The 26,930-nt window shown below is 40.1% G+C and overlaps 1 protein-coding gene across 1 annotated transcript; it reads right to left on the bottom strand.

Annotated features, from left to right (window-relative positions):
- Window positions 1-24,751: 24,751 nt before the first annotated feature.
- On the bottom strand, window positions 24,752-24,946 carry LOC311043729 (translation machinery-associated protein 7-like; the record flags this gene model as incomplete). The annotated part of the gene is made up of 1 exon (XM_084055084.1): window positions 24,752-24,946. One exon carries the CDS (start codon window positions 24,944-24,946, stop codon window positions 24,752-24,754), a length of 195 nt encoding a protein of 64 aa, XP_083911210.1.
- Window positions 24,947-26,930: the final 1,984 nt, after the last annotated feature.

Raw genomic sequence — 26,930 nt, 5'->3', positions numbered from 1 at the left:
GGTGTAAAGCAAAGTTTGTTGTTTACCCAGGGTGTCGGACTAAGTACGAAACTTGTTTCCAGCCGGACCCTGCATGGAAGCCTTGCTCAAGGGCTATTCAGCGGTGATTCATGATTGATGTGATGAATTGGGGAATCGAACTAGGGACCTTCCGGTATTAAGGCCGCCCCTCTAACCACTAGGCCACCGCTGCATACTGTGATGCTTCCCTTTGCAGACTAACTTCTAGAAAAACAAGTTAAAACCACCAGAAAACCTGTAACTCTCAGCCAACAGCATAGCTCAACTGGTAGAGCGTCTGTCCAATAACATGACTTGACTTGAGTGGGTTCGATTCCCACTCGAGTCAAGTGTCCCCGGTAACTTGGGGCAACGGATAAATTGACTGATATCCTTAGTGATGCTTCCCTTTGCAGACTAACTTCTAGAAAAACAAGTTAAAACCACCAGGAAACCTGTAACTCTCAGCCAACAGCATAGCTCAACTGGTAGAGCGTCTGTCCAATAACATGACTTGACTTGAGTGGGTTCGATTCCCACTTGAGTCAAGTGTCCCCGGTATCTTGGGGCAACGGATAAATTGACTGATATCCTTAGTGATGCTTCCCTTTGCAGACTAACTTCTAGAAAACAAGTTAAAACCACCAGGAAACCTGTAACTCTCAGACAACAGCATAGCTCGACTGGTAGAGCGTCTGTCCAATAACATGACTTGACTTGACTTGAGTGGGTTCGATTCCCACTCGAGTCAAGTGTCCCAGGTAACTTGGGGCAACGTCTCAATTCGGTCTCAGTAACTGAGACCGAATTGGCCAGATTCGGTTTCAGTTACTAAGGTGGTGACTGGATTTGAACCAGGACACTCCTACAAGTTATTCTACGGATATCAGTCAATTTATCCGTTGCCCCAAGTTACCGGGGACACTTGCCTCGAGTGGGAATCGAACCCACTCAAGTCAAGTCAAGTCATGTTATTGGACAGACGCTCTACCAGTTGAGCTAAGCTGTTGGCTGAGAGTTACAGGTTTCCTGGTGGTTTTAACTTGTTTTTCTAGAAGTTATTCTGCAAAGGGAAGCATCACGAAGAATATCAGTCAATTTATCCGTTGCCCCAAGTTACCGGGGACCCTTGCCTCGAGTGGGAATCGAACCCACTCAAGTCAAGTCATGTTATTGGACAGACGCTCTACCAGTTGAGCTAAGCTGTTGGCTGAGAGTTACAGGTTTCCTGGTGGTTTTAACTTGTTTTTCTAGAAGTTAGTCTGCAAAGGGAAGCATCACTAAGGATATCAGTCAATGTATCCGTTGCCTCAAGTTACCGGGGACACTTGACTCGAGTGGGAATCGAACCCACTCAAGTCAAGTCATGTTATTGGACAGACGCTCTACCAGTTGAGCTAAGCTGTTGGCTGAGAGTTACAGGTTTCCTGGTGGTTTTAACTTGTTTTTCTAGAAGTTAGTCTGCAAAGGAAAGCATCACAGTAAAGACACCAGTGGGATTTGAACTCATGGCCTCTGGATCATGTATACTGCGTCTCAACCCATTGAGCTAACAGATGGCTGACAAGTACAGCCTTCCTGGTAGTTTTCAGTTGATCTTCTGGAAGCCAGTCTGCAAAGGAAAGAATCATAGGAAAGACATCAATGGGATTTGAACTCATGGCCTCTGGATCATGAATACTGCGTCTCAACCCATTGAGCTAACAGATGGCTGACAAGTACAGCCTTCCTGGTAGTTTTCAGTTGATCTTCTGGAAGCCAGTCTGCAAAGGAAAGAATCATAGGAAAGACATCAATGGGATTTGAACTCATGGCCTCTGGATCAGGTATACTGCGTCTCAACCCATTGAGCTAACAGTTGGATGACAAATATAGCCTTCCTGGTAGTTTTCAGTTGATCTTCTGGAAGCCAGTCTGCAAAGGAAAGAATCATAGGAAAGACATCAATGGGATTTGAACTCATGGCCTCTGGATCATGAATACTGCGTCTCAACCCATTGAGCTAACAGATGACAAGTACAGCCTTCCTGGTGCTTTGACTTGAACAACAAACAAGACAAATAACTTTAAAAAAATGTGTTACAGCATAAATATAAATCTTTTTCATGGGGGGCCCTGACACTACATCTTTTCACATTGGGGTCCACTGCCCAAATACATGTCAATTTGAGGGGTTGACAACAAAACGTTTCAGAACCGCAGATTCCAAGGAAACAGCTGTAGGTGAATGGATAGAGTCACTGACTAGTGAGCCGCAGGTAACAGGTTCAAGCCTCAGCTACAGCAGCAAGTCAGGATGTCAAATCAAATAGGTATTATTAGGAGTGAAATGGTTGTGTTTCTTCACCCCAACTGCACATGACATCAGTTTACATGTACGTTATTTTCAGTGATGAAGACAAACCGCACAGACGTTCACTGTACTTTAGTACATTTTGTAAACTTATGACTCTGAGTAGAGTATAGCCTGACTTAAACAAACAACTTAGTATAGTCAGATTATGTTTTACACAACTTACATTTTGTAATCAAACTACCGAAACGAAAGTTGGTCACCACCGAAACGAAAGTTAAATCGGAAATAATCACTAAGTGTGGAGGCCAAAATCGTCCCCCCAAAAACCTGTTAGGAGTACGTTTCAGGCAATTTAGAGTTGATTGGTAGTACTTTGTAATGACTTTTTTGGTGCCTAACACCACAAATGGTTTACATACTCTTTACGAATGTCTTACGCATCATTTGCTTAACATGAATGATAATTCTAGTAATTGTTTGGTGTCTGCATTCATGAAAGCCAGGTAGTTTGCAACAGGTAAGGAGAAAGTCCACATTAACAGACAGTCATAAATGATGAACTGTCTTCACTTTACTGTAGGGCACATAATAACATGTACAAAGGATTTATAGATATTTTAGGAATGTTTTACAAAGCATGTTAAACATGAACAAACACATTAACAGACAGTTGTAAATGATGAACTGTCTTCACTTTACTATAGGGCACATAATAACATGTACTAAGGATTTATAGATACTTTAGGAATGTTTAACAAAGCATATGTTAAACATGAACAAGCTACCAATAGCTTGTATATATTATGTAACATCAGTTACAAATGATTTAATAATCATTTACAGATGTATTATACATGGCTTATTCATGAATAGTTACTAATACCTTTATAGATGATTTGTAACCGTAGTTATAAAGGTTTTAGTAATCATTTACGAATGTCAATAAACAGGTTGTTAATGATTTGTTAATAGTCTACAAACTGCTTATAAACGTTTATAAATGCTTTAGAATGAGTCGTTACAAATGATTTAATAATCTTTTACAGATGTATATAAATGGCTTATTCATGAATAGTTCACTACTTACTAATACTTTACAAATGATTTGTAACTGTAGTTATAAAGGTTTTAGTAATCATTTACGAATGTCAACAAACAGGTTGTTAATGATTTGTTAATAGTCTACAAACTACTTAAAAACGTTTATAAATGCTTTACAACGGGTCATTATTGTAAAGTGCTACCAAAATATGTCTTAAGTTTTCAACTATAGTTCCTCTAACAGTGCTGTATTATGACCACAGATCCTCTATGATTAACTGAATTAAGTTTAAGAAAATACCACTTCGCACTCATGGCATGCAGCATATCAATCAAAACAATGATCAATTATAGGCCGAGCTCCACACTTCGTTTTGAGGTATTCTAGTGACTCAGGGATAACAAATTACATAAATTCAACCACTTAAATGTAATGTATTTATTGCAACAACCAACCAAGAGTGTTGCAAACGACTGAGTTTGTAACAAAATGAGGAAACTCACACAAACAAACGTTTAAATTATTTTATTAAAACAAACTTAACCCCATATGGGTAACCGGTGAGCCTCAGGGCTCAATACTAGTGTATTTTCTGTTTTGTGTTATTATGAGGAAGGTTTTGACTGAAAATAGCCGATCGACAAGCTCACAACGTGTCGCAGTGAGCTTGTCGATCGGCTATTTTCTGCTAAAGCTATACCCACAATACGGATACTGGGGTGGTTAACAGTGCTTAAAGGGCAAGACCACTTTGGTAGAGGTTTGGGTTGTGTAGTTACCTTGCCATGATGCATTTCCAAAGGTGGGCAAGAAATCTAAAATAATTGCTCCATTGATAATAAAAAAATATGCTCCTCATTGAATTACATTGTAGGCTGAAACATCTCTCAAAGTCACTCTTTTAGCACAAACGAACGCAAATAAAGTTGATTCAGACTATATAGAACATCACCAAACCCAGTACCGTTTGTTTTTTAAATAAAAATGCTAACATCCTGTTGATTTTGCTATTTTTATTAATAAGAACTCGGACTGGATCCGCGGATCTGGATCTTCAAATAGCAAAATCAACAGGAAGTTGACATTTTTATTTAAAAAAAAAACAGTACTGGGTTTGGTGATGTTCTATATTGACTGAATCAGCTTTGTTTGTGTTCGTTTACGTGCTAAAAGAGTGACTTTGAGAGCCAGTTCACCGTACAATGTCAATGAGGAGCATATTTTGAATGATCAATTTCTATTCAATTATTATACAGCAATTATTTTAGATTTCTTGTTCACCTTTGGAGTTACATCATGACAAGGTAACTACACAACCCAAACCTCTACCACAGTGATCTTGTTCTTTAACAAGCAAAATCCAAAAGGCTGGAGTGCTCCCAGTGAGCTTCACGGTGAGAGAGAGAACAAGAATGAAGTCCAGCCACCTCTTTTATAGAGGACAATCCAGGTGGGCCAGATCTCCACTGATGACACACTCCGCCCTCCAATCATTCTGAGACACATGACACATGGTTAGTAACCATGACAACCACACCAGTCACCCTGACAACCAAGAATTAAATATAAAAATAGATAGCTGTGGTGTGAACAATTTCGGCTGACAAGAACAAAGTATTTTTTTAACGACAGGACTGGATGGCATTTTGTTTATACTAAAGTATTGTATGACTTCATTTTTTATGACACAGTACGAGTTTAGTATGACTTTTCTCATATACTATTGTGTCAATGTAGGAACTGAATTAATAACAAGCTAAAGTCCTTTTTGCATCAACTCCTCCAAGGAACAGGCCATATGGTGTAGCTGGCAGGGCTTTATTGAAGAAAAGGTGACATTAAAAACAAACAATTAGACAAATAATCATACATTGATGATGATAATGAAGTGCACATTAGCATTCACACTGATTTACATGTCAACCTTAAAGTCACATCAGACAATGAGCATGAAACTGTCACTTTTACAAACTGTAATAAAAGTTATCCTTGCCTGGGCGTACATCTGTGCTGGAGGCTGACGACAGGGGAACGGGTTCTCCTGAGAGCAAGAAGCTGCGATGGAGAGATGAGTGAATGACATGGTCCAAGGAGTCTCAGATTCACTGAAGCAGTTAAACCGTGCAGGGTACAGAGGTCTGACTGTTTTTTTTTACCACTGTTGTGTGTATTTGAGCATTGCCCTGCATGCTCTTCAGTGAAAGATTACAGCCAGCTACAAACATGAAAAAAACACCTATAGTGTAGGTCAGGGGTCTTCAATGTTTTCAGACCAAGGACCCCCTAGCTGAGAGAAAGATGCAGCAAGGACCCCCTCTATAATTGTATAAAATTGTGTTTCAGATTAAACTTTTTTTTTTACTTAGTCTGCTCTTTTTACCCTCTACACCTCTACATCTTTGCCAAAAATAGCCGATCTACAAGCTCACAACGCCTCGCAGCGCGAGGCGTTGTGAGCTTGTAGATCTGCTATTTTTGGCTAAAGTTCTCCTCAGAAAAGGCAGGGCTGCCAACATTGGACTGTCAGAATCCAGGAGATTGGTTGGGGGCGTGGCTAGTGTGGAGGCCAAAATCGTCCCCCAAAAACCTGTTAGGAGTACGTTTCAGGCAATTTAGAGTTGATTGGTAGTACTTTGTAGTGACTTTTTTGGTCCCTAACATTCATCGAGCTCTGGACTTAGTAAAAAAAAGAATTCACCATTGTGTCACTACCGAAACGAAAGTTTGTCACTACCGAAACGAAAGTTAAATCCGAAAAAATCACTAAGTGTAGAGGCCAAAATCGTCCCCCCAAAACTTTGTAGTGGAGTCATTTTTTTTTTCACCATTGTGTCACTACCGAAACGAAAGTTTGTCACTACCGAAACGAAAGTTAAATCCGAAAAAAATCACTAAGTGTGGAGGCCAAAATCGTCCCCCCAAAAATCTGTGAAGAGTACGTTTCAGGCAATTTAGAGTTGATTGGTAGTACTTTGTAGTTACTTTTTTTGGTCCCTAACATTCATCGAGCTCTGGACTTAGTACATTTTTTTTCTCACCATTGTGTCACTACCGAAACGAAAGTTTTTTTTAGAGTTGATTGGTAGTACTTTGTAGTGACTTTTTTTGGTCCCTAACCTTCTTTGAGCTCTGGACTTAGTAAATTTATTTTTTCACCATTGTGTCACTACCGAAACGAAAGTTTTTTTTAGAGTTGATTGGTAGTACTTTGTAGTGACTTTTTTTGGTCCCTAACATTCATCGAGCTCTGGACTTAGTAAATTTATTTTTTCACCATTGTGTCACTACCGAAATGAAAGTTTTTTTTAGAGTTGATTGGTAGTACTTTGTAGTGACTTTTTTTGGTCCCTAACATTCATCGAGCTCTGGACTTAGTAAATTTATTTTTTCACCATTAAATATGTGTCCCTTAGATCTGGTGCAACGTGAATATGGTCAAAGTCTGTCTAAAATAGAATAAAAATTTCACACAATTTCCAACTGAATTTGAACCAATTCGGTAGAATGGCTCATATAGTCATGGACTGAATTTATACAGCCACATTAACACAATCACAAATTCAGCCTACCTAAAAAATATAGCACGGGTAAAAGGACTACCATGGCCTGGGCCGCAGCATGGCGGTCCAGGCACCCTAGGCTGCAATGCCAGCCTGACAGCGTGTCGCGGGTTCGACTCCCGATCCCGACGACCTTTGCTGCGTGTCACCCCCCCATCTCTCTCCCCATTTCCTGTCAGTCTACTGTCATCTATCAATAAAAGGCAAAAAGCCCCAAAAATATCTTAAAAAAAAAAAAAAAGGACTACCATCTCAGCAGGATCTAGAAAAACTTGTCCTTGCATCGAGCTCTGGACTTAGTAAATTTATTTTTTCACCACTAAATATGTGTCCCTTAGATCTGGTGCAACGTGAATATGGTCAAAGTCTTTCCAAAATAGAATACAAATTTCACACAATTTCCAACTCTGAATTTGAACCAATTCGGTAGAATGGCTCATATAGTCATGGACTGAATTTATACAGCCACATTAACACAATCACAAATTCAGCCTACCTAAAAAATATAGCACGGGTAAAAGGACTACCATCTCAGCAGGATCTAGAAAAACTTGTCCTTGCATTACTGTAACGGTGTCTTTACAGGTCTAAAAATCTATGAGACGACTGCAGTTGATTCAGTGGAGCATATCACTCCAGCATTGAGGCCTGAGGTTCCGATTCTGCAAAATGTCTTCTAAATCCTAATGGTTTTCTGAAAAACGTATGTTTCTGTATCAGTGGTTCTCAAACTTTTTCATGTCAAGGACCCCCAAAATGATCTGTATTTGGCCGCGGACCCCCATCTCAAAATAGTTTGTTCCAGGGACCCCCAGAAGCAAAGATTTGAGTTAAAAATGTTAAACATTTTAGAAATATATCTTCTTAGTTCTAGTTTTACTTTACACTTGTGTACCTTTTGTTTTGTAGTGATGTCTGAGTGTTTCCTGTTTGCTGCTACCTGTCTTGTCTCACCATGTCATTTGCAAATGTTGTTCACCTGTGTCTTGTTTAGCCCTAGCCAATCGTGTGTTGATTGTCCATAGATAAGCACCTTTGTCTCCAATGTGTTGCTGTTTGCCCTTCACTGCCAGTCTGTTTGTTGTATGTAGTTGTCTGTGAGTATCTTAGTGTTTGATCTAGTCTCCTTGATTCTGTGTATGTAGGCTTGCTTCTTGTGCTTTTGCAAGTGCCCTCCTAGTCCTTCTTGTGCTCCTTGTGTTCCCTGTTTTTTGTCATAATAAAAACAAGAAAACTCCATGTATCTGAACTAGTCTGCCTTGGTCTTTCTCTCCTGCATTCCTTCCTGACTCGCATAGTGACAGCAGTCTTCAGTACTTTTGGAGTCTCTCATTCTCCCCTCTCACATTTTGGCTTGTTTGTCTTTTGGTTTGCATCCATCATCCAACTCCTTACTTCTAAGACATTTTAATTTCAATGACCCCCATATGGGTGCATTTCGCCTTTCCGACATGTCGCCTTTCCGACGTTAACGAACCCTATACCTAACCCTAACCGCACGCGGAAGCCACTAGTCGGAGTGGAAGGAGCACCCCCCCATATCTCTGAGAGTGTACAAATGGACCATTAGGGGTCCATTTGGTTCCATTTGGACCCCACTTTGAAAACCACTGCTTTACACACATCCACTACAGAGTCTGCAGACTAACTCACTCATAAACAATTAGTTAATTAGCCTTTGTCTTTATATTCATAATCAATTCTGTGTTTAAGTGTATTGCTCTTATTTTGTTTGAACTCTGAGCCAGGTTCACACTCTTGATTAAAACTGCTAGTTTTGGTCTTCTGAAATTGATAAATGATTTTAAGATATGACAATAAGGAATATGTGTTTTGATAACATTACACATCCCTCTGTTTGCTCTCCAACCATCTGTTGCATGTTATTTTTCCAACAGATGGTGTTTAACAATAACCTAAAACTAGTTGTTGGAGTGGTCTTTTGTATTAGGTGAGCTTTGAACCCTGAACCTTTGGTTTATAAACCGCTGATTCATCTATTGAGCCACACTGGCATAGAAGATGCAATTGGGAATGTAATAGTTAGCTCACCTTTCACAATTTAGATGGAAAGTGAAAAATGCTCTTTGGGAGCTTTGAACCCAGAACCCTCGGATTTGAAACCCCTAAGTTATCATTTGAGCCACACTAACATAGGAGATGCAATCGGGAATGTAATAGTTAACTCACCTTTCACAATTTAGATGGAAAGTGAAAAATGCTCTTTGGGAGCTTTGAACCCAGAACCCACGGATTTGAAACCCCTGAGTTATCATTTGAGCCATGCTAGCATGGAAGAAGCAATTGGGAATGTAATAGTTAACTCACCTTTCACAATTTAGATGGAAAGTGAAAAATGCTCTTTGGGAGTTTTGAACCCAGAATATTCAGATTATTAACCCCTGATTTATCATTTGAGCCATGGTTTGTACTCCTGACTCATGTGCCATGCTAGCATGCAACATGCAATTGAGAATGTAATGATTAACTAAGAAAGTAATACTTCACCCACCTTTGAGAATTTAGATGGAGAGTGAAAACGTTCTTTAGGAGTTTTGAACCTTTAAGAGGGGGGCAATGATTTCACCAAAAATCACTTTACACCGTTCAAATAACCCATTACACATCTGGATACAGTGTCTTCATATGCATTCATATTCAGATTGAAGTAATCTACGTAAGTAAGATACGTTAAAAAGTTAAAGCTCTACATTGTGATCCATACTAAAGGCTGATGTCTGTATAATACCTTTAACAATTCAATGTGACAGTTCAAATATAAATGCCAATACAATGAGCAAGGCACATTGGGGAATTAGTTCCTACCTTATGTCTTCTTCACGTGACTTCATATCCTGAAAAGACACAAAGGAAAAAGTGTTCAGTTATTCATGGTCACATATAGGAAAACATTTATGGGCAGTTTTGGATGTAGCTTTGCCAGCCCCACCCACATTTCTAATTACCTCCCAAATGTAACCAAATGGACCCTTACCGGCAGTGGTGGAAAAAGTCAAAAATTTCAATACTGCAATGTAAAAATACAAGTAAAAATGACAAGTAAAAGTCCAGAATTCAAAATGTACTTGAGCAAAAGTACAAAAGTATTGGTAGCAAAATGTACTTAAAGTACCAAAAGTAGAAAGTGCTCACCATGCAAAATGTCCCATTTCACAAGTTTTCAGATATGTAAAATGTCTAAAAATCTTTTGAAAATAGCCGATCTACGCTTGTAGATCGGTTATTTTCAAACGAAATGTATATAGGGCTGAAGTGGTTAGTGTGTGTTGTAATAATAATACAAATCTACAAAGTAACTAAAGTTTTCAAATATTTGTAGTGGAGCAAAAGTACAAAATTTGCATCTGAGATGTAGTGGAGTAGAAGTTAAAATACTGACAATTGGAAATACTGAAGTAAAGAAAGAAATACCTCAAAGTTGTACTTAAGGTAGGGTAAGTGATTTACTTTGGTTAAAATAAGTGTTAAATAGCACTATATTCTGATAGCACTCAATGCTATAGAGTGTTTGTTCAGTAAAAGGAGTCTCCCATGTCTCTCCAGCTCTTTATTTAACAGAAAATGCATTTTCAGTGCTCTCTCCTGATTGGCTTAAATTGTGTCACCTACCTGGAAATGTACTATATTCTGTTTACCAAAGAGCTGAAGAGACCCCTGTGACCGAACAAACGCTCTGTAGCAATGATTACTATCAGAATATAGTACTTTAACCTTTTTAACAAACAAAATAATATACCAAAAAATATCACTTACCCTACCTTTAAGTACAGTACTTGAGTAAAGGTACTTAGTTACTTTACACCACTGTCTAGTTGTGTAGGCCAAATGGCCATGGTCACATTTAGGAGCCCACACTTCTAATTACTTGCAACTTGCCAACTTTACTCACAAGTGTTCTTGTAGTAACCTAGTGTCTGTGACATATTCTAACTCGTAATGATACAACTTGTGTGTGACTATTAAACACAACTGTATATAATATAACCGGACCGCGGTCTCTGTCTGACTGCAGTGCAGACCATATAATATGCACAACATATAATACATTGCGACAACTACGCAGCAGCAATAACTCTCTTCTTCCGGTTGTACCTTCACAATAAAGTGTCTCCCATTTACCTCCCAATGCAGCACATTTTACACTGCTTATTATTAACAGGAAATAGGTGTAGCTTAACAGCGTGTGACTCTCTCTCTCTCTCTCTCTCTCTCTCTCTCTCTCTCTCTCTCTCTCACTCTCTCTCTCTCTCTCTCTCTCTCTCTCTCTCTCTCTCTCTGAAACACGCACATGCTGTTGAGAGAGAAAGAAGGAGCGAGCGAGAGAGAGCTTGCAAAGCAGAGGATTTGAAATGTGCCTGATTTGCGGTGATAAATAATGAACTGCCATGTCATTGTCAACCGGTCAGGATGTCCGGAGAGATTTATTTTTGCCGGTCTTTGTCCAAAAAAAGAAATCGGTCAAATAGACCCTTGCATTGGTACACTGGTCTAAAAGGAACCATATGGACCCGACACTAACAGGTCCAGGTCCATTTGGTTCCAGTTGCATTTGGTTCCAGTTGCATTTGGTTCCAGTTGTACGGTCAGAGTTGATGTTAATGTTAAAGTTTAAGAACCATTGGTTTAGATGACACTATAAGCCATTGAAACACAGTGTAGTTTGAAAGAGTTTCCCTTCACTATGTTATAAAATATGCCTCATTTTGTCCATTTCAATGTCATAAATTCACAGACTAGTTCCCCAAACTGAATTATTTTCAACAAAGCTGTTAAATGTAGGTGGTTAATAATAATGTTTAGTTACCTGCTTGCAAGTGTGGAGAGCTGGAGTTCCATCTGAACTGAACCAAACCTACACCTGGAGTCTGTCTCACACCTGAGCTCTATTTATACCTAATTTATACGAAACTTGAAAGTTTGTGAACATAGCAAATGTTTTGGACAAAGACAGCTGTAAGTATGTATGCATGTTAAACTTACTTCTGTCCAACATTGTAAACAAAAACAAATTAAGTCATTGCATTATGAAGGTAGCCTCGATCTCCAGGCTTTTATTTTCCTTCGCGTGTTGCTCAAAAAAAAGAAAGCCTGGACCAAGCTGTTGACATTCCTGGCATAGGAAGTGGGAGTCAACCTTTCATTTCCCCAACCAACCAGAGCGCAGTGGGTGTCGCTCCAAATGTTGTGACGTCAGGGCTCTCAATGCTGCACATTGGGGGAGGAGGAGGGGGGCGGGGCGGGGCGGGCGCACAGATCGGTGAACCAATGGGAGCCAATGGATGTTTTCTCCGGAGATTTTGAACCCGCCCCTCTATGCCAGATATCAGATGCGCTGGGGCAGGCCATTATGAAGGAAACAGCTGTCTCAATAGCTTTTCTAATTGACATTGGTACCGTGGTTACCGGTTATATAAAAGGTCAGGTGGGTGTTATTTTTGTTGCCATGACCCCTACACTTTACTGTGTTGAAACAACCAGGAGCGTCACTGCCCCCCCCCCACTGTAATGAGTACATCCATGAGTATTGCCTCCGGTGCCTCCCTAGGCTGGCCTTGAAACTGTGACCTTTGCTTGCAGAGGTTGGAATTGAACCTGTGCCTCTGGTCGCCGTGTGGTCCTATGCCAAAGGCCAAGAGGTGTCCACCAACTATCCGCTGCCCTACGGCACCTCCACACATTCACACACGTTTCTTTTAGTGCTTTTAAGTGTTGTTTCTGAATGTTAGTCTTCAAATCATGCTTCAGAGTGAAGAAGCAGGAGGATTTGAACTCTCAACCTTCAAACCACGTAGACCATAGGCGATTTTTGCCTCTGCCACCAGGGGGGGGCAAAGAAAATATATGAATATATATGTTTTTATATTATGCAACATATATCTTTATCATATATGTGGCATATACAAAACTGTCCGCCTGCATATATGTCTATATGTGTACATATATCTGGCATATATATATGTAGCCTGGTCGGCGATTGCAAGGGGGACAGGATTCGAATTTCCCTAAACCAATCACAAGAGATCCACGGATCCGCCTACATCTGATGTCATCGCACAGCTTGTTTTAGCAGATATTCGCTGATTGGCTTGTCGTTAGACTCACCCCCACCTCCGACTCTCATTGGACGGTACTGGAGGGTATCGAAGATATCCTAGGCTCACATTTCAACACCAGACCAAGAGGGAGTCCACTCAGAGAGTGGGCGGCTCTATGGTTTAGAACCAGGCTAGCATATATGTGGACATAGAAGGGACATATTTCCTATATATCCTCATATATGCACATATATGAACCTGAATATGGTATATATGCAGCATATATTCTGCATATACTTGCCATATATTGGCAAAAAAAAGGAAGAAAAAAATATGTCCGGCCACCGGGGGGGGGGGCAAGTGCCCCCCATGCCCTCCCTAAAAATCGCCTATGACGTAGACAGTGTGTTAACACAGTGAGCTACCATGCTGCCTGCTCCAAACCCGTTTTCATTCTGCTTCAACTAACAACGCAACTGTGTTGGCTACGTCGCGGTAGTTACGCCCTGCTGACCTGGCGGAGACCTGTGCTCCGAGGAGCACTTTTTCTAGTTGCATTGTTAGTTGCATGGGCTGCTTTGTCTCAAGTTCAATCTATTCTGTTTCTACGTCTTATTGTGCTATTGTTGCATATCGCTTTTTGCCTTTCATGCCTCGAACTCTTTGCATTGTCTTGTTGTTGAAATTGCCTTGCCTTGCCTATATCTAATAACATGTTCAGGTGAATAACTTTATGTTGCATTATAATAGTAACATATTATCAAATTATCACCTATCTTCATCCCTTCATTTACCACAGAATAACACCGTGGACACGTTTTCTTTTAGATGTCTTTTTGCACAACTACTTTCTCTGGACAGCTGCGTAGGAGAGGAAACGTTAAAGGAGCTACACCATGAATTTAAAAAATAATAATAATATTTGATATCATATTGTTTATGTCCCTCAAACGTTTTTCAAAAGGTTTGAGCCTAAATCAAGCCTCAGATATACTCATTCCAACTAACTTCTCTCTGGCTTATAAAGCACTTTCACCTGCAATACCATATTGTCCTGTTTGGCACGGGGCGCTATTGAGCCAGTTTGTATGCATGTTATGTCCTGGTTCTGTGTGGAAAAAGTAAAAAAGAAAAATAAGAAGAAAAAAAAAGAAAAAAAAATGTTTTTTTTTTTTTTTTTGGGTTAGAACTGAAAAACGGGAGGAATTGTTCCCAGACGTGACGTAGGGTGGGGGAACAAATCTGACGGACTGTTTTCAGACCAATTTACATAAAAACCACAGATAGCCTATGAAAGCCTGCATGCTCGAAGTCGGGTATTTGTTGGAACAGAAGAGAGGTGGGGGAGACCAAAAACACACAAAAATGAAGAAAAAGTTAAAATTCATGGTGTAGACCCTTTAATGTCAAAAGAGAGTGGTCCCACACACTAACACTAACATTAGACAACTTCAGTATTTGGGGGCTTAGGCTATTGTTACTGTTAGTGTGTGCTGAATACAACATTTTCACTTGTTTTTATGACTTAGCGTGCCCCTGACCGCCCCCATCCCTTCCCTAACCTTAACCTCACCAAACCCATGCCTAAATGTAACAGTGTCTAACTAAAATGAATTAATTACAAACATTTAGGGTGCACTAGGGAGGAAAACGAGGTCACTTTTATTCATTAGTCTACCCACTGCCATCTTACAAAAACACTCTTAGCTTGTTGCATGTGTGAGTGTGGAAAGAATTAAGAATCAAGCATGAAATGGTGTGCGCCTCATTAATTTGTATCCTGTGTAAAACAATAACAATAGCCACTTATCCCCTAAAAAAAGAAGAAAGAAATCTAATTGTATCTAAAATATTCACACATACACACGCACGCAGTGGTGGTTTACTTAAGTCAAAGTATCAATACTGCAATGTAGAAGTACTCTGTTACAAGTAAAAGTCCAGAATTAAAACATTTACTTGAGTAAAAGTACAAAAGTATTGGTATCAAAATGTCCTTAAAGTACCAAAAGTAAAAGTTTTTTGGGGGGGGGGAAATAGCAGATCTACAAGCTCACAACGCATCGTGATGCGTTGTGAGCTTGTAGATCGCCTATTTTCAAATAGCCTTGGTATAAAATAGGACTAGAGTGGTAAATGTATATTTTATAATGTAATCATTTATCTCTGCAAAGTAACTAGTAACTAGTAACTAAACAACTAATTATAGTGGAGTAAAAGTACAATATTTGCCTCTGAGATGTAGTGGAGTAGAAGTAAAAGTACTGATAATTGGAATACTCCAGTAAAGTAAAAGTACCTCAAAATTGTACTTAAGTACAGTACTTGAGTAAATGTACTTAGTTACTGTACGCCACTGGACGCACGCACACAGAAACACACACACACACACAACATCCAAGACGGCTCTCATGCGTCTACCGAATGTTTACCATTATTTACATATCGCAATGCTATGAGGTCTTTTGTATACTTCCTCCAAAAATGTGTTTCTAAACAAACAGCCGTAAAACCTAATATAATTCCACTACAGTGCACATGAAGCCAATTAAGACAATCTGTGCAGTCTAGCATTTAATACCACTAGGTAACAGCTAGCAAAAGGAGTAGTGTTATTAGGATTTTAATATCTAAATGGAGCAAGCAATGGCGGAAAACAGTTTAAAAAAAAGTACCATCAAAAGGGAACGGAGCCCTGCTTTATGGGGAAAGCAGTGGGACTGCATGTCAAATGAGAGGCCAAGCGAAACATGCCGGCTTCGTTAGGATTTACAAATCCCCTGTAACACATACAGTGTACTGTAGGGCAGACTGAAACACATTTTTTCCCCTTTACTATAAAACGTGAAAATGAATGTTTAAGGCTGAGGAATGGCTCCCAGTCTTGTCTCCCCTACTGCTTTACACAGTCAGGATGTCAGGAGAAATGGAGACTCAACTGTGTTTCCACTCGCTAACGAGCGTAACACTGGGGCCAATTAGTTAGCATAAGCAACGCGGAGCCCCAGCCATAACCATCATTACCAAATTAGACTTTTTAAACAAAGGAAATCTCTCTAGCCGTGATCTTGTCTAATACAGTATTTCACATTGATTGTGATAGATTCTGTCTCAAACATTATGTCACGTCAGGGCCTCCATCTTTCTGTACCTACTGTATACCGTTAACTCAGGAATAGCACGATGTTATAGTTTTGCGAGTTTATAACTTTGTCAGCACACCCAATAAGTCAGATAGAGATAACACACAATGCCTGTTTTTGTTTGTACAAGAGGCTGGATCATGCATTCCCACCAGTTCATTAGAGTCTGTATCAAACATGATGTCATCAAACATGATGTCATCTTAGGTACAGCACATATCTTAATTAACTGACAGTTATGGTTCCATAAATGTATGACCGTGAAGACACAGTTATACTGTTTTTATTTCTAAGAGAAATTGGCTCAAATTGTTTTTGGGCCATAGATTCTGTATCAAACATGATGCTATGCTAGGCACTGCACTGTACAGTTCGGTTAATTCTCTGCCAACACACCTCAAGAATCATCTGAGATAATGACATAAAACCAGTTTTTGTTTGTACAAGGAGCTGGATCAAGTTTTTCCAAGCCATTTGTCCATGGCACATTGGTGTTACTGAAAGGAATAACACAGCCTTTAATTCATCCCATGCTGAGTCCAAACCAGTAGTGTTGTATGAGTAATGTCCCAGCGTCGGGCCCTCATAACTCTTGTGTCTGCAGCGTAGCATGCAGAGACAATACTATTATGTGGTGACAGAGAACCACTGGAGGGATCACAATCACACGTGTGTCATCATGTCTTCATCAGCAATGTACGATTCCCACTTTGTCGTACGATTGTGTTGCATAATGCCGAAAATAGCACAATCTACAAGCTCATAGCGCATCACGAGATCTGCCATTTTCTGAGTTGAATAGGCCAGTGGTTCTCAAACCTTTTCATGTCAAGGACCCCCAAATTGAACCCGATTTGAAAAGATATGTCAGGGACCCCCATATAAGAGAAGATTTTTACAGCCATAGCAGTGATTCTGAATCAATTTAATGTCAAGGACCCCCCCAGTTTGATATGCATTAGGGCCTCAGGACCCCCATTTGACAACATTTTGATCTCTGAGACCCCCAATCTACACTGTAGTATCGTTTGTGTTAAACTAACTCTGAGAGTGTACAAAATGGTTCCACTTATACCGTACTCTCAGAGTTACAAACCCATTTGGTTCCTAACTATCAATTATTTGGCTGGGGACCCCCTAGAACCCCCTCAAGGACTCCTGGGGGTCCATGGACCCCACTTTGAGAACCCCCTGCCCTACCGCCTTGGACAGGGGGATCCCAAACTTTTCCATGCCAAGGAGCCCCAAATAGCCATGGTCTCTGGCTGGCGGCTGCGCCCCCATGCACCCCCCTATTGTGAGAGGGCTTAGAATAAATAAATAAATACGCAAAAATAGCTAAACTGCAGTACAACCTCACAATGCGTCGCATTTTACAATTTTCAAAAGTATTCATATTTTTCTTTTAATATATATGTTTGTTTTTTTCCCCTCCATTTTCCTCTCCTTTCCAATTGGTCCCCGGCCCCCACTTTGAAAACCAGTAGCCTAGTATATTATGCAGCATTTAATGGACAGTATGCACGCATATACCTGCATACTGTTAGCTGCAGTGTTTATACTGTATTTTTGAATGCTTCGCGTTTGATTTATTTGACAAATTTAAAAGCCACTAAAGTCGTGCTACAGGGCATGTCTTCAAGGCAGAAATGTAGCTGACAGTCACATTCATTCTAAACTAAGGCCTTTGGTCAACAATCAGTGCCTTTAAGTCAACAACGTGACTTTCCTGTAGCGCTTTAAAGCACAGCCAGGCCTCACACTACAGTGGGCACGCACGGAGCTGCTGGAAAGATGTTTTTAAAACCATTAACATGATTTGTTAGCCAATATTTTGTCAACACCGCGCTCAAGTGTGGCGACAAATTTATTAAACCATACTATATTTTCCAGATGACATATTTCAAGTTACCCCTTTCCTCCGACTACGCCACTAATAAACGTGATAGTCGACGTGTCCAGCATGTTATACCAGACGATTACCCCATCCCCTACTGGCAATTACTTGTCTTCATATGAAAAGGATGAGAAAGTAATGTTTACTTGTCACTATGGCAACAGTGAAATATACAAGGACATCTCCTAAAGTAGGTCATTGGAGAAAAAAAAGAAGACCTTTCAGTGTGAAGTACTGCAGATGCACACATGCTCTAATTTACACAATTCACAATTGCTGTCGGCCAGAAACCTCTTATCTCCATATTTTAACTTTTTATGTATATTTTTTGTTGTAAATTAATGCTCTACTTTGTCATACCACAGTCACACAAAAGTTTGCAAAAAATAGCCGATCTTCAAGCTCAAAAGGCGTCGCTTTTGAGCTCATAGATCGACTATTTCTGCAAATCTTTTAAAGCAGTGGTTTTCAACCTTTTTCGCGTCAAGGACCCCCAAATTGACACATATTAGCCCACGGACCCCCATTTGAAAAGATAATGCCAGGGACTCAACCGTTTTGATTTCTTGGGGGGTCTTAATCTACACTGTAATCATCATCATTAGTGTTCATTTAACTCTGAGAGTGTACAAATGGAACCAAATGGACCCGTCAGGGTCCATTTGGTTCCATTTGTACACTCTCAGAGTTACAGACACATAAGGGTCAATTTGGTTTCTAACTATTAATTTGGCTGGGGACCCCCTGGAACCCCCTCAAGGACCACTGGTGGTCCCCGGACCACTGGTTGAGAACCGCTGTTTTAAAGTAACAGTGTTGGACATATGAGATTTCCACCCGACAGCAATCTTTTTAAGTTACTTACTGTAAAAACAGTCGACCAATATTGGCTGACTGAATGTCTGTACTGATGTCATGATATCATATAATATACTGTTTTATAGTAAATCACAGTTGAAAAGGTCATATTGGCTCATAATGGCTTTCAACAACTACATTTTTATTAATGATGAGCGCGAGGGGAAACAAAGACTTCCTGTGGTAGCTCGCTGCATCACGTCAATGGATAACGGCTCATGTTCTCATGTCAAAGGTATGGAATAATAAATATGTAAATAAACATTGTTCCAAGGTACAGTATGTATACTGTTTCAGGTCGGGAGCGAGCATTCCATTGGAGGTCTATATGCAAATTCCCAATAGGGCAATAAAGCAACAAAAAAAAAGGAAAAAAAGCATAACATGGTATATCTGACATCACCGTTTTCAGGCAGCTTGACAATTATTTCCTGCAAACGTAAGGGAATATCGTGCCAAAAAAATCAATGTGCTCCGGGTCAGCATTTACCTTTTACAGCCCTTGTATAACTATAAGCCTTCTTATGGCTGCGTGTAGAAAACGTAACCGATGATATCATTGCTGGGAAAGTCGTGTTCTGACAACCACCCACAACGTGCGCCCTCCTCTGCGCAATGCAGCCTCATTGTAGTCAGTCACTGCAGTCTGTACAAAGAACATGGTTCAAAGGCAACAGGGCTTTTGTCAATTTATAGCATTCATATGTTCACTCCCCCACGTAGAGTTCTGTTTGATTTTGGATGACTGCCAGAGACGGCATTTGTAACACCTTGATATATATTGCGCGAACGCACGCAATGAATATCAAGGTGGTGGGAAAAGTACTCAAATGATTTACTGAAGTAAAAGTATCAATACTGCAATGTAGAAGTACTCTGTTACAAGTGAAAGTTTGGAATTCAAAATGTACTTGAGTAAAAGTACAAAAGTATTGTTATCGAAATGTACTTAAAGTACCAAAAGTAAAAGTACTAAAATGTTTGATCTACAAGCTGTTTGTAGATGTTTGATCTGTTTGATCTACAAGCTCACAAAGCGTTGATCTGTTTGATCTACAAGCTCACAACGCGTCGCGATGCGACGCGTTGTGAGCTTGTAGATCGGCTATTTTCAAATAGCCTAGGTATAAAATAGGACTAAAGTGGTTAATGTTATGTTTTATAATGTAATAATTTATATCTGCAAAGTAACTAGTTACTAGAGGTTTCAAATAATTGCAGTGGAGTAAAAGTACAATATTTGCCTCTGAGATATAGTGGAGTAGAAGTAGAAGTATTGGAAATTGGAAATGCTCAAGTAAAGCACAAATACCTCAACATTTTACTTACAGTAAGTACAGTACTTAAGTAAATGTACTTAGTTACTTTACACCACTGGTCTCTGGCGGTCATCCAGAATTCACAGAACCTATAGTTACATCCGTGACTCTGGGTTTTCTGGCTGTGATGGAGCAGCTTTATGGACACATGGAGCTGCTGTGGGGTGGGTTCTTCATGTGGGCCAGACACTGACTTCATTCCCACAAAGCTAACCACACGAGTCCCATCCATCCTGCTTCCCCTTGCTGCCAGCCAACCCCTGCTTCCTACCATTACCCTCTGGGACTGGCCGATGGGGGGAAAAAGAGACTCATATCAAACCCTCACGTTTTGGGCCTACGGGGATAGAGAGGGAGAGAGAGAGAGGTGAAAACGCTGCTAAAATATTCGAGACACATTTCTCTGGTTTCACTCCATAAGCAGTCTCTAAGCTACTGTTTTGGATTTGATTTTACAGTTTAATGTCAGGCATAACGGCTCAGGCATTACTGAAGATGTACAAACGCCAGGTTTTTTTCACGCTCGATATTTTCCAACCTAATATGACTTTTCCAGATTGAAAAAGGCATGGAAGTCACGAATGAGGAATAATAGTCTCCTTTACAGGAAAGACGACTGGCTGTATGAAAAGAACAGAATGAAATCCTAGTCTTGTATCATTAACAGTGTAGGTACAGTACCCTGCAGTAGCCTACATACAGTACTACCAGTGGTGGAAAAATTTGTCAAATTCTTTACTTAAGTAAAAGTACCAATATTGCAATATGAAAATACTCTGGTACAAGTAAAAGTCCAGAATTAAAAATGTACTTGAGTAAAAGTACAAAAGTATTGGCATCAAAATGTACTTAAAGTACCAAAGGTAAAAGTACTAAAATGTTTGAAAATAGCCTATCTATAAAATAGGGCTAAAGTGGTTAATGTGTGTTTCATAATATCATAATTCATATCTGAAAAGTAACTAGTAACTAAAGTTTTCATATAATTGTAGTGGAGTAAAAGTGCAATATTTGCTTCTGAGATGTAGTGGAGTAGAAGTAAAAGTATTGGAAATGGGAAATACTCCAGTAAAGTAAAAAGTCCTCAAAAGTTTACACCACTGCATACTACAACCTAAGCTCAACTGAATACAAGCATAACTGTGACTTCATTTGTTTACTAAGAATCTAGCTCTGCAATCCCTAACCTATAATTTATACTTTGTGGAACTTTTTTTGTTGTTGTTGGAACTCAAGTTATTTTCACAGAGGGCCATGGTCTAACAACAAATTATAAATTGGGCTTCACTTTTACATGACAATGAACAAGAAGATAATTTACTAACAATGTAACCACCACAACCACCGCATGCCTTGTAGTCTGTCTTCAGTGGCCTGCATGTCTAGGAGAGAATAACCATCAAACAAGTTTGCTGCCCCCTCAGGATATTTTGGGCCTGGTCCATTAGTGAGAGCGAAGCATCCGTTTTGCTAGCGCTACAGTTGCTCACTAATCACTTGACTCAAGATTTACAACATTGCTGGACAGGTAATTTTCAATCCTGCTCCGGTAATTAGTGTTACGAATGGTGGGGAGAGCGACTTTCTCACGCCAAGGCTATATAGCTACAGAAAAAATACCACATGACGCAACATGACACATGACACATGCACACAAAGGCAGTCCAAATAGGACCATGTTTAGTGGTGGAAAAAATCTGTCTTGAATTCTGATGATAAAATGTGTTCTGCTTTGGAATGGAAATGTATTGTCCGGAAAGAGTAGTGATCTAGATCAGTGGTTCTCAAACTTTAAAATGACAAGGTCTCCCCTTAACTCTGACAGTGTACAAATGGAACCAAATGGACCCGTTAGGGTCCATTTGGTTCCATTTCTACACTGTCAGAGTTACAGACTTGTAAGGGTCAATTTAGACCCCCCTAAAGGAACCCACTTTGAGAACCACTGATCTAGATTGTACGATCGCTAGACAAGATATATTTGAACCATCAAAAGTTCACCCTGCAAACTTCTTCGTCTCAGATCATCGCTCCTATTCTAAGCTGCTTTATAAATACAGACTCGGAAAACCATGTGCGAGCAACGTGACAGAAGATTTCAACCACGCTTGGAAAAGCAGCTCCTAAACTCTGCAACAACACAGACTACCAAAGCCATTCTCCCTTCCCAGCATTCAAACAGATGCCTGGCAAACCCATGTCTGTAATCACAGTCTTGTAAACTGAGTTTTCAAAGTTCAGCTCGTTAATAATAAGTGCTGTTGACAGCTGGTCCCCACTTGCTTGCCGTTCGAGAAAGCTGCGAGACTCACATTTCACACCATAGCCGCTCAGATAAGCTTCAATATTAATATCACATGCACATCTCACAGCTTCACTGAATGCCGAAGGACACAGTGGTGTGTTCTACCGTGTTACGCTATATCCAGTACGTAGTGTGACCTGCAGGAAAATGTTCATAGCCAAGCATAGCCCTCTACTAACCATTTCATGCATTGGAAATGCACTAGCGTAGGTATACCCACGACCACGCGCATGTCGTGAAGGGAATGATTCTCGTATACCTCCGAAAGAAACCTAGAACACACCACTGACGTAGGATGCTCCATACACTATCCTCAGTTCACAGCACAAATCGCAATAAAATCGTGTAACAATACACAAGTGGATAGTGTTCCTAAACAGACAAAGGTCCAAAATATGAAGAAGGGAAGCCAAATATACTTATTACTAGCCTCAAATATGTAACAGACCAGTCCGGCTGTTTGGTCTGTATTGTGTTTGTAAAGCCTAATCAAAATGGCTGTAAAGGTGAGGCTAAATCAATACAGTATATAATTGTTTGATTTATTTTATTTTATTAATGGCACTTATTAATCGCATTAAAGGCTAATGTCATGTCTGGGAATCTAATATAAAACAGTCACCGCTAACGAGGACAAAACAAGACGGTGTGAGTCATGCCATCTCTGGGACTGGCATGATTGAAAGGGGAAGAAATGATGTATATTGTCACAAAAATAGCACTGAGAGGAGTGACCCTCGCACCATGCTGCTTTGCAAAAACAAAACTGAAAAACAGGATATTACTGGGTGAGCGACCTGCTGCTGGTCACACTTGAGATGCACTGCTCTTGTGTATAGTTCACTTTATGCCCAGGCTAATATGCTGCTTCGCAGGTTCAGTATGTGTTGTTCAGATCCTGTCAAGTGTGAACGTTTTAAAGCATTTTGCACTCCCATGTATACAGCTTACTTGTGGTGCACATACAAGAAAGACTTAAAGCGGCCTACAATGATTCCTGAGGATTTTACTTAAGGTCCCTAGATAGCATAGTACCAGTCACCTGTTTGTAACGTGTGGAATCCACACATGTGAGACTCTCTTAAGGCACTCTGGATGGATTCATGTCTCGCCTGGATGAGTCCCGGTCGGAACAGTATTATTGAGGATATAGTCAATCCTGGAAAGAGCTGTCTCCGGTACTCCAGTCCAGGCTGCGTAAACACTGGAGAGTCAGCCTCTATTTATGATTTTATGCTTTTTTAACTGTTTAATTTATTTGATGTGTTTCGTCTATTATGCTTTTTTAACTGTTTAATTTATTTGATGTGTTTCGTCTATTATTTGTATGTACTCTATGGATCCAATGAGTGTCTGGAATAAAGTTTAAATTGAATTCACCAACAATAAGACAACACAAAAACTAAAAACACAGGGAGCTGTTCAGATTGAGTGGTTTCCAGATCGATCTTGGTAGAGTGTACTAGTAGTCTCATATTGTCTCAGCGACATTATAATCTCACAATCCATGCTTAAACATCATCGCCCTCCACTCGATCGAGGCTGATAGTCCATTGGACGTATTTTTGATTCCTTCCCCTACATTCCTACATCGCAGATGTATTTTTTTTGACCACAGAGAATCTCCACTGATCACACGATGTGAATCAGAAGCCTGGTATGTCCGATGTAATCTACTCATATTATTCAAAGAGAACCACGGACAAAATAATTTCCAATGCGGAAAGACTTTTTTTTTTAAATCAAGAAAACATGGAAAGATTTCAGTCAGGGTTTAAGGCTCATCATAGCAGATTCTGCCTTGTTGAAGATGCACAATGACCTACTCCTCTCTTCCGACTCCAGTGACTGCGCCATCCTAGCACTCCTTGACTGCGGCATTTGATACTGTGGACCATGACCTTTTATTATTCCATCTCCAGTACAGGGCTGGTGTTAACGACAGGGCCTTAGACTGGCTCACATTCTGCCAAAAAAAAAAGCTTCTTTATCAAATAGGCATTATTTCTCTCCCTCAGTTAGTCTCTCCTGCGGGGTCCCACAAAGTCCCAAGTCTGACGCGTTTTGGCATAGCCTTCATCAGAGCAAGTTCTAAACTTGTATTGCCCCCTAACTCCATCAAAGTGATGACAAACTAAATCATATGGATCTTGGGATCCACACTTGGTTAGGATGAGAGGGATTGATTTATCCTGGCAACCAAACGGGCATCCATGTGGGCAGAAACTGGGGTTAAGGAACCTTGTAGCAGCAAGTGGGCACCGTCTTCACATCCTCATTTCTTGCCTGATTTCTTGATTCCACCAGAAGCCAGAGGTCCTTTCCCCCCTGCTTTAGCCTTCATTTCCTCCATGGCCTTCTGGTCCTCTTTCTGCTTCTGCTTAAAGGCCAAATCCTGATCATCTAGATCCTTGTTCTGTTTCTTGGGTGCCTTCAGGGGCTTCTTTTTACCGCCATCTCTTCCAGACATGTTGCTAAATGTTTATTAAGGCTACAATATCAATATTTATGTGACAGACTGTTTATCAACCTTATAGTGTCTATATTTATGTGGCCAGCCTGTGATGTCAGTCATCTATAATGTCTGTCATTTATGACATATCTATGATGTGTGACTCCAAATATGGACACGGTTTCAACCCGATCAGACCAACATTGACTTCATTTATACAAATTAAAGTTAAAGGACAACTTCACCCATTTTCAACCTATCTTCATATAATCGGTCCTCACTAATAGTCATGATAAAATGGTAAAAATAATTTGTACTTGGTCTGTGCTCCTAGGAGGGCTGTGGACACTTCAGGAAACCGCCTACTAGTGACATCATCATTTGGCAGGTTTTGTTTTCAAAGAAGATTTACATTTTTTAATTTAGATTTTATTAACGTGAGAACGGAGGAAAACCATGGCTTTCATTATAGCATGCCGACTTTCCAGGAATAGAAAGCCTGCAGATTCTATTAGCTTGGATTCCCCATCTATGATGTCACTGGTAGGCGGGTTTCTGAACTGTCCACAGCCATCCTCTGAGACACAGATGGAGTAGACAAAACATTTACCATATTATCATGAGGTTTAGTGAGGACACATTATATGAAGATAGGATATTTTCAAAAGTATAAAACGTGAAAAAAAAAATGTTGAGATACTTCTGTGGACTACTACTGGCAGTATGCACAAGAAATCTGGCACTGAACAGTCCACTGGTTTGCAAGATTATCTCCTAACACACAGACAGAAAGACCGACCCTCATATAGCCTACGTGGCTAGACTCCTGCAGAGCTACTTGGCAACCTTGTCTTGTCTCAAAACGCATGTCAAAACCCTCGGTGACCCACCATTACGTTTGATAAGCAAATACTGTAAAAGCTTTTTTTTTCCTTCTTCAGGTCAGCAACGGCTGTAATTCAATATCCATGTTAAATTAACCACTGTTAGTCAAGAGTAAGACGTCATTCATATTCGCTCCCTCTCTCATACATGCATGCACAACTTGAGATTACAACTGTTGTTACATTTAAAACAGATGACGGTTGCAATTTGTCTTTGCAAAGTTCTAAAACAGGTTTGTCTCATCACAAATGGTTGATCTGAACTGGGCTTAATAGGCCTTCACACTCAAGTTCACTCTATGCTGACATATGTGCTGTTGGTATCGGCAAAGCCTCCTCCAACCCCAGCCTCCACCTGCTTTGGTTCTGCTCTATATGCACTCTGGATGGATTTCAGTTATAAATTAATCCCAGTGGGGGGATTAGGCTATGCAATGTACCCTGCACGTTTTATCATGTGTTTTGCTTTTTATGTCATGCTGTAAGAGTAGAACCCTACGGCCAAGCCAAAATGTACTGCCATCTCTATGCAATAAATGGTTATCTTAATTAATGATGTGAGTGATTCCCGGCAGTACCATTTTTTCCTGCATAAATTAAACTAAAATAAAGATTACTCAACTAGAAGTATAAACTACAAAAGAAATGACTTAATTTAATACTAATTATTTTCACGTATCGTGAAAGTAACAGTAACAATGACAGAACTAGTTGCAACTGGTTACTTCTGTCTGTCTGTCTGTCCCTCGCATATTATCTCCAGAGCCGATCATCTTCACACTTGACGGGTGTATTTCTGGGGACCCAAGAAGGTGTTAAGTCGATCAGACGAGTGGTGTCTCTAGCCCTCGTACTAGTACAATGATATAAAGGGTCTCCAGTAACGCCACAAAAAAATCCAATTCATTAAGCCTGTGAAGTGAACATAGACCAGTAAAACAATGGTAGGATGACATCATTGCGTAAACCCTTCACAATTACTCCACACAGTTGCCTCAGAATGAAAGAATGGGCCTTTATAGTAACACTAAAAAGGCAGACGTTAAAGCCATGTTTTACCACTTCTGAGAGTAACTCAGTGCTGTATATTCCTGCACCAAAAAGTTTGGGGGAAACCA

This window comes from Gymnoscopelus microlampas, assembly GCF_963454915.1.
Source record: "Gymnoscopelus microlampas genome assembly, chromosome: 4".
Lineage (NCBI taxonomy): Eukaryota > Metazoa > Chordata > Actinopteri > Myctophiformes > Myctophidae > Gymnoscopelus > Gymnoscopelus microlampas.
The sequence above is the reverse complement of the archived record's forward strand: the minus strand, read 5'-3'. Positions and strand labels throughout refer to the sequence as shown.